The sequence below is a fragment of the Eutrema salsugineum genome, unplaced genomic scaffold (genome assembly GCF_000478725.1).
Source record: "Eutrema salsugineum unplaced genomic scaffold, Eutsalg1_0 scaffold_12, whole genome shotgun sequence".
NCBI classification, from domain to species: domain Eukaryota; kingdom Viridiplantae; phylum Streptophyta; class Magnoliopsida; order Brassicales; family Brassicaceae; genus Eutrema; species Eutrema salsugineum.
The window spans coordinates 10,141,059-10,150,862 of NW_006256895.1; the positions used below are offsets into that span (position 1 = coordinate 10,141,059).

The following is a 9,804-nucleotide window of genomic DNA, read 5'->3' on the forward strand; positions in this document are numbered from 1 at the left end:
AACTTCAGGAATGGGAATGGAAATTGATAACATGGAGGCAGATGTAAATATACAACAGACAACCGTTCCCAATGTAGTTGGATCAATATCAAGATTTCAATTTGGTGTTCAACCAAATAGTAAGTAACAAGAATGTCTATTTTGTTATTAACTTATTTTCATATAGAACACTATAATATGAATTATTGGTTGGCAGAATATTATGATGATGGAGATCCCGCATTCGAATGTGGACACTGTGGAGATTATTTTTGGTATTGAGAGCGGATAGGAAATCCAGGAGACAATTGATACCCATATTCACGCTTTGCTGTAAGCAGGGCAAAATTGTCCTTCCTAAACTTAGAAATCCTTCGATGGAGTTAATAGAATTGTTATGCAAAAGAGATGCATTGAGTAAACATTTTCGTGAGTTCATTAGAGCATACAATATGATGTTCTCTTTCACGTCATTAGGCGGAAGAATAGACTATGCCATTAACAATGGTCGTGGTCTGTAAGTCTTCAAAATGAATGGGGAGAATTATCATCAAATTAGTGATATGGTTCCAAACATTGGCGAGATGCCCAAATTTTTGCAACTCTACATCCATGACACGCTTAATGAACTATACAATAGAATAGCTTGTTATGGATACGTATTATATTCATTTCCCAATACGGACAATTATCACATAACTAAAGACATAATATGTGCATACTCTTTATTTTCTAAACCTATTTGTAATATTCTTAGGACTATGGGCGCTGAGACAGATAATTTTTAGTTTACTGTCTTGGAAATATTGAAGAAGATGCTAGACAACGTCAATCCATAGGTCAAGGTATTTAGGCAAGCTAGATATATATGAGGCTGATGGAGGGGTGACGTTCAAATTGAGGTTGATAGAAGGAAGATCTACTGATGGAAGAACTCATAATATTCCTACTTCGGAGGAAGTTGCAGTTTTGATACCAGGTGATTTTAATTTGTTTTGAGTACGGAAACTAGAGACATCATTATTGAGTCCAGTGCGGACAGAAGATTTCAGAGGATTAGTGAATTACATCCTGCATACCTTCCTCTGCAATATCCTTTATTGTTCTCATATGGAGAAGACGGTTTCCACTTGAATATTCCAATTGCATATGAAGAAACGGAGGCTAGGAAACGTAAATCAGTAACAATGCGAGAGTTTTTTGCATTCTGGATTTGTGAGAGACGTGGTGAGGCTCCTACAATCAATCTATCAGGTAGACTATTTCAACAGTTTCTTGTAGATGCGTATACCATGATTGAATCCCGTAGACTATGTTATTTGTGGTTCAACCAAAAAAAGATTCGTTGAATAACTATATAACTATAAAGAAGGCATCTGAAGCGGGTGCCAAAAATCTTAGTTCAGAAGGTCCAAGAATTTATATGCCGGCGAGTTTTACCATGGGCCACGGTATATGAATTAGCACTACATGGAGGCTATGGCCATATGCAAATATTTTGGTTTTCCAGATTTGTTCATTACATTTACATGCAATCTAAAATGGCCCGAGATTACACGGTATCTCCAGAAATATAATCTAATAACAGAGGATAAGCCAGACATTATGTGCCGCGTTTTCAAGATGAAGCTGGATAATCTGATGACTGATCTAAAGAAGAAAAAAGAAGTTATTTTGGTCCAACAGCTGCCGGTATGTTTTATTGTTATAGTAATCCATTGGTGCAATTATGTCATTTATTTTTATGAAACAGTATTACCATGTTTTAACTTTACTATAATGTATTTCAGTTATGTACACGATAGAGTTCCAGAAGAGGGGTTCGCCACACGCCCATATTTTGTTATTCTTGAAAGATAAGAATAAATTACGAACTACTGATGCTATTGACAAGTACATCAGCGCTGAAATTCCCGACAAGACAACAGATCCAGATCTTTATAATATTGTTGGTGAAAATATGATGCATGGATCATGTGGAGCTGCTAAACTTGACAATCTTTGCATGGTGAACGGGAAGTGTTCAAAGAGTTTTCCAAGACTTTTCATTGATGAAACTTCGACCGTGTACATATAAATGTTAAGTGGTGCACTCAAACGCGAGCTGTAAAATATCTTTTCAAATTTATTCATAAGGGTCCTGACTAATTCTCTGCGGCTTTAGACAAAGATGAGAATGGAGTTGTGGATTAAATTAAGAATTATTACAACTGCAGGTATATTTGTAATAATTATATCATTATATGGCCTATATGTTTATATATATATTTGAGACATTTTAAACATAATTCTTGTCTAAATGTAGATATGTCTCTGCTTGCGAAGCAACATAGAGAATTTTAGGTTTTCCAACTCATTATAGGAGTGTTTTGGTGGAAAAACTTTGCTTCCATCTCCCGAACCGTGAAGTTTATGTCCATGATGAAGACGAACCTCTTGAGTCTATTCTGAAATGAGTTGGTGTCAGTGTTTCAATGTTTCTAGGTTGGCTTGAATCATGTAAAAGATATCCAGATGCGAGAAAGCTAACTTATGCATACCTACCAACACAATTTCTTTGGCATCTAAAAGATAGAGAGTGGAAACCCCGAAAACAAAGTTTTGCTATTGGAAGGATTGCTCATATTCATCCAAACGGCGACGAGACGTATTATCTGAGGATGTTGATTAAAACAGTCAGAGGTCCAACATGTTATGATGATATTAAAACGGTTGACGGTGTTGTCTATAAAACTTTCAAAGAAGCGTGTGATGTGTTAGGATTGTTAGATGATGACAAAGAATATATCGAAGGCATCAAAGAAGCTAGCATATGGGCTTCAGGATGGTATTTCAGGCTTTTTTCAGTATAATGTTGCTTGGTGATTGTTTAACACAACCTGGCGTAGTTTGGGAAGCAACATGGGAGTATTTGATGGATGATATACTTTACAGACGTCGTCTTGAAAGCGGATATAAAGGTATGCAACAGTTGTAATTATTGAATACATGAAGCTTGCTCTACAAGTTACAATTATCAACTTGGTTATCATTTTTTTAAATATCTCTTTGTTTTTTGTTATTGTTTCAGGTTTGAATCTATCGACCGAGCAGATTAAAAATATTGCATTGCCAGAGATTCATGATTTCTTAGAAAGTAGAGGACGTTCACTAAACAAATAGGACTGTATGCCAAAACCAGATAATTTCATGGAGTACAACAGCAACCGATTGATTGATGATGAAATTAAATTACAATACTGAGGAGCAAAGAAAAGAGAATGCGAGGCTTCTTGCCATGATAACAGATGAGCAGAAAGATGTTTACGAAGAGATTTTGGATGCTGTTTTGAACAACAAATGTGGTGTTTTCTTTGTATATGGTCTTGGAGGTACTGGTAAAACATTTATTTGGAGTTGTCTTTCAACCGTTATTCGATCTAGAGGTAAGATAGTAATCAACACTGCCGCTGAACTTAAAGCATTCTCTGAATGGATATTAGCTGTTGGTGATGGTAAAATCAATACTCCAAATGATGGAGTTGTGGATATTGACATTTCAGAAGATTTGTTGATCAAAGATTGTGGCGATCCAATGAAAACTATTGTTAAAGAAATGTATGGAAACTTAATAGATAGTCAACATGCTGAAGACTTTTATCAACATCGTGCTATTCTGAGTCCCACAAACGAAGAGGTTGATCAAATTAACGATTATATGTTCTCATTGCTGCCAGGTAACACAGTATACTGATTATATGTACTATATATATATATTATTGAATCCCAGTCATGCTGAACGTACTTAATTTCCTATAATGTTTATTTATAGGTGAAGAAGAAACCCATCTAATAAGGTAACATATCCTACAGAGTTTTTGAATGGAATCAAAGTTTCTGGATTGCCCAAACATTGTTTGAAACTTAAGATAGGCACACCAGTTATGTGTTTGCGTAACACTGATCCTAAGGGAAGTCTATGTAACGGCACTAGATTGATTGTTACACAATTGGCTTGCCATGTTATAGAGGGTAGAATCATAACAGGAACCGATAAGGTTGGAGATAAGGTTCTCATTCCTAGAATGTTCGTTACACCTCCGGAAACAAGTTTTCCTTTTAGACAATTTCCTGTGACATTGGTATTTGCAATGACAATCAACAAAAGTCAAGGAAAATCTCTTCAAAATGTTAGTTTATTCTTACCTAGACCAGTGTTCTCATATAGACAGCTATATGTTGCATTATCAAGAGTGAAGTCTAGGTCTGATTTGAAGATTTTATTTACCGATAAGTGGTAACGTCCAGAAGAAGACAACTAATGTTGTGTACAAAGATGTGTTCAGTAAAATTTTTAAACGCTCTTTACGATAATCTGTTTAGGTCTTTTATGTTATTTCAACATTATCAAATTAGCCCGTTTATTGTGGCCCAATGTCATTCTGAAGTACACTTCACGCTTTGCAGTGTGTTCTATAGTAATTTTGTTTTTTGTTATCTTTGGATATATTAACACATGCGTGAATTTTTTAAAAAAAAATCGAAACCATGTTCAATTTTAATATCTAACTATCAAAAGTATTAAGTAAATATATGACACATTAAATAACTTCCAAGTAATCAAATGTAGTATCCTTTATCCTTTGTCTATGAAAAAACCTTTTACACTACGTAGCATACCGTAATGTTAATCTTTTGTACCGTGGAAACTTTACGCATACTATATACAATAATTGGAAAATTTGATTTTTAAGAGCTTAGAATGGATAGTAGAATTTGAAAGTTATATATCCAACATTCTCGAGGATCACATCCACTGCCAGAAGCGGAGAGAGTTAAGTTTATGTAATTACTTCCTTCATTTATTTTACATTCATTGTCAGGGAATTTACGTAAGGAAGTTATTAATGTAAATATGTTTTTTCCTGTTTTATGTTAGGATGTTAGACTTGCTTGTGCAGAAAACTTCCCTGTTGTCACGATGGTATGGATATACTGATTGACGTATTTCTGTCCCATATGTTAAAGCTACATATTCATTAAATTTATTATTTTGTCAATTTTTCATTTATCTGTATCTATGTTGCTTTTTTATGATTCTATTTATTTTGTCGTGTTAACTTTGCTTTATTTATGATCTATATTTGAACTCTGGAACTTTTGAACAAATGGCAATAAGTATATATTTATTGATCCTCCCTTTATTTTGTTTTCCTTTTTATAACGTTAAAGGGTTGGAATAATACAAACAAATCTAATCACATTATATTGCGTGGTGAGAAGGTAATATAATTTCCAACCATTTTGGTAATATGAATTATGGAAAAGTAAAGTAGTTTATAAGTTTATTCATTTACTACAAATTTATTTAGAATTTATAGCTCAGATTTTCTTTCTCAAATAGTGGGAGTTCTTGAGTTGACATATATCTCCTCTATTAAATACTGCACCGTAAACTTTATTCTCAAATATACCACTTACCTCTTTGCTTTTCCAATCATCATTTATTTTTCACTTATTAGTTATCCAACTAACGCAACAGTTATTTAGCCTTTACTAATTACCAAAATTTGCAATCTTTCAAATTAAAAACTCTAATTTTATTCCACTATTTTTCTCCTACAACAGAGATCTCCTTCTTTTTCGATCACAAAACTCCAAAGCAACAACATCATTTTCCAAAGTCCGGTCTTGAACAAAACAATGGCAACCTATTTCACACTTGATAGACTTTCCCTCAATACTGATATTTCAATGATCATCGTCAAAGTTATCCGACGATGGCAGAAATTCAACATCGTCAAGGGCCGCTTTAAAACACACTTGATTCTTGGCGATGAGAATGTAAGTGCATATTATCATAACTTTTATCAATACTAATAAATTTAGTCAGTCTAGGTTAATTATTTACAAAATAAGATATCGTCTTAATACATGTTTAGGGTTATAAAATTGAAACGGCCATCAATTTGGATCTCATGCCCGTCCTCACTCAAAAGTTTAAGGAAGGAGAGTGGAATTGTGTTTCGTTATTTAAGATCGTTCATGCGTTTGGCTCCTTCAGAAATACTATCAACAACCATTTCATCATCATGCATGATAAAACCATTGTAACCAAAATTTCAGAATTGAACCATAAGCATATGATGGATTTCATGCCCTTTGAAAATATCATCAACCAGAAGATATACTCTCAGTACTCTGTCGGTTTGTATTCTAAACCATCATAATTTGTTAGAGTAGATTGTTATCCCTTATAGTTTATTTATTAGAACGTATTCTCGCAGACTTGATAGGTGTTATAATTTTTGTTGGTGACTTGAAGAGTTTAGAAGATGAATCGGATGCCTTGGTACATGGACCATGGAGCAATTTGGAAATTGAAATAAGGGACATAAAGTAAGTAGTTAAATTATTAGACATAGGAACTAAGGAATATCAGTCATTGATGATATGTATATTATAATTTCAAACAGCTTTAGAGAAATTACAGTTGAGCTGACCGGGGGGACGACAGTGGAGTTTTGGAGAAAGTGGTAAGAAATTGGAACATATGAAATGGTGTTGACTCTTAGGATGTTTAGCGTTTTCTATGATTCTCAAGGTTAGTTATCTGTACTTTGCTGAATTAACATCAATGATACCTAATGTTTTAATGATCCTCAATTAGAAACAATGATTAATATATAAGATTATACTTTGTTATAGGCGGTTTCTTCATCAGAAATGCTGGTGACCAATCTCAAGTACTTTTTAATCCACATATTAAAGAAGTTTCCGATTTTTTACATTGGTATAACACTATTCTCATTAAACCTCTATTCATTTTATACTGTATTTGTGGTGGATATAAATTTTGTGATTCAATTTTTCAGGTTGCCATTTACTGATATCCATGGAGATCTAAGCTGGCCGTGAAATCCTCCATCAGCTCCGATTTTATTTCATCAATGTTGAACCTTTTACTTTTTATGCTGAATCTTTTGAATTTTATCGGTTTATGGTTTTTATCTTATTTTATGAACATTACTTAAAATTATGTTTTGAAAGTTTTTCATAAATATTTATTTAAAGTATGCTGACTATTTTCTATTAATGGTGTTATTATAATTAGTATCATATGATTTTGTGTACACATGTACTTATAATTGTGGTTCTTAATTTTTTTTATCTATTTCTTAAGCTAAGAATAGTATAAATTGTACTGAGTGTTAAATTAAAGATTACTATATCTTATAACAAACATATTATTACCATGAACAGAAATGCAATTATAGAAATTAATATATTGTATATATTATGTACATTGTAATTTACCAAACCCCATATTTGATCATATAATGACCCAATATATGTATTTATTTTGTATTCTGGCCCAAAATCTTTCAAACCCTAAAATATTGCCGTCTTGATAAGTTTTCAATATATATACAAACACTAACAACTTATTTTGCTTTCACATCTTATCAGAAAATAGAACCACTTGATTACATTGAAGACTTGAACAATAGCTCGACTGAATGGTGCATCCGTGTTAAACTGGTGAGAAAGTGGTTTGAATATATACCACATCAGGGCGTAACATTACAATTGCTTCTTGTTGATGCGAAGATAAAATTTATATTTTCATGTGATTTTAATAAGCTCCACTACTTCACATATATTCTAACGTATACAAAAATATACAAATTCATTCATTTTTAGAGGACCATACAATACGCGCTCGGGTTAGACGACAATTTTATGATTTATTCGAACCTATGCTAACTGAAGGTTCATGGTTTGATATTGAAGATTTTGTTGTCAAGCGTTTACGCAATAATAAGAGCAGAGATTTAAACAGTTTTTTAATTCAATTTATAATATCTACATCCGTAAAGAAAATTTCATATGTTCAAGGTTTGTTATTTATATTCATTTTTATCGATTTGAAATATATACATCATTGGCAATAAATAATTTTATACATTTTTTGCAGTTACAAGAACAGCAATTAATAGATTACGATGCTCCTACGAATAAATCAGGTTTTTAATGTAATCAACACATAATAATTTAGTGTTTTAAATTTATTAACATCTTTGCATTCTTCCTATGTAAACCAACCCTAAATTTTCGAATTGCATGGATTTTTGATTGACCGTTAATTGACCGAAGGATTACAAGAACTGTGACATGTTCTTTTTACCGAATTTTCACAAATTCTCAAACAAGACACATCGTTACAATTATGAGTTCTTTCGGAATATATATGTGATCTTCATTTTTACTTTCTTCATTATACATAAATAGGATACATACAACAATACACAGAAAAGATAATCCCAGCAGACCACACACTATAAACTATCAATATTGTAAAATTCGACCCAATACAATTAACACTATATCCAATAACATTTAAATTTTATAAATATGTTCAAGCCTGCACATGCATGCGGCCAGTATCCTAGTATCTTATTTAACTATTTAAAACAATCAACTTTTTGAAATAACATAAGATTGATTTAAAAAAAAAAGATGTTCAAAAAAATCATATATATATATATATATATATCATAATTAATAAAATCACTTCTTCTTTTCATATCTCGTCTCTTTCCATTTCTCTTTTCACTCTCTTTCATACATATATATATATATATAACAAATCTTACTTTATCGACTATAATTTATAACATGTTATCAGCACAAACGCCTTTCGATCTGTTCCTATATCAAAGAGGTAAGATTTAAATTTATATTCAATTTATTCTAAGTTTATATATTATTTGAAAAATTGCTATATGGGTAGTTTTTCAGTTTTAAATTAGAAGAATGGATAGTTTTGAAAACCAAGGAAAGATTGGATTGTTTTTACTGTTTATGTTCCCGCTAGGTCCCTATTGCTATTTTTTATTTTTAAAATTGCCATTGTTGAACTAAAATAACTAAATATTTCTGGTAAAATTTAATTTGCTAAACCAAGGTCCAATATCATAAACTGAAATCCAATATCATAACTGAAGTAAAACCAATGTATAATTTATTGACGACATTTAAATAAAAAAAAAATTTGAGATCCACATCTCGACGTAGTCAATCTAGCATATCCGGCAATCCATCTCTGATTAGCCCTCCGATTGACCGTTGTAATGCCGCCGAGAGTTATAAAATCGTTTAGGCGCACGACCGTGGCACCTCCGGTAGTCAGGCGGGTGCTCCGGAGTAACTCGAAGACAGCTCCGACGGAGCAGTCGCCCATGCCGCCCATGCCACCGCGACCGAGTGACCGGGTTGAAGATTCCATCCACGCGACTTGTCTCAATCAACGCCAGCGGTGTAGCTCCAAAGTACAATTCGCTCCTCTTTTTCTAGACTGGCCTGTTCAGAATTCTAAAAGTAAGTTACTTTTATGAACTTCGACCTTGTATGAACTGTACTAGCGGTTTATTAACTCTAATTAAGATTGAAACGGCTCTCCTGATTGGCCTGATTTAATTATTAGCGGTTATTAACTCTAGTATATATAAAAGAGCTTCATTCTCTTTCTATTAAGCCACTTGGCAATTTTTTTTTTCAACAATATAATTATCAATCATTAAATTTAATAAAAACAATAATTCACATTATTAACAATGATACTAACTTAAATGACTTCTTCAAAAACTATTTCAAACATATAAATCAATTAAAAACATCTGATTAATTTCATAATTACTCACGACCAACCAAGCATCTCATCCGTTTGTAAATTTGTATCTTTTCGATCTTTCGTATTAATCATGCATAGATTTGGAAGGCAACATTAATTAACATGTAACGTAATAATAAAGTATTTGTATATCGAATGTACTGTAGAGTTAA

General features: G+C 32.5%; 1 protein-coding gene across 1 annotated transcript; it reads left to right on the forward strand.

Annotated features, from left to right (window-relative positions):
- Positions 1 to 3,256: 3,256 nt before the first annotated feature.
- On the forward strand, positions 3,257 to 3,819 carry LOC112089214. Its single transcript, XM_024160196.1, has 2 exons — positions 3,257 to 3,695; positions 3,791 to 3,819. The coding sequence occupies exons 1-2, from the start codon at positions 3,257 to 3,259 to the stop codon at positions 3,817 to 3,819; spliced, it is 468 nt and encodes a 155-aa protein (XP_024015964.1).
- The last annotated feature ends 5,985 nt before the right edge of the window (positions 3,820 to 9,804 follow it).

Coding starts and splice junctions, on each gene's coding strand:
- LOC112089214 (XM_024160196.1), top strand. CDS start 3,257: ATGATAACAGATGAGCAGAAAGATGTTTACGAAGAGATTTTGGATGCT. Junction 3,696..3,790: donor TATGTTCTCATTGCTGCCAG/GTAACACAGTAT, acceptor GTTTATTTATAG/GTGAAGAAGAAACCCATCTA.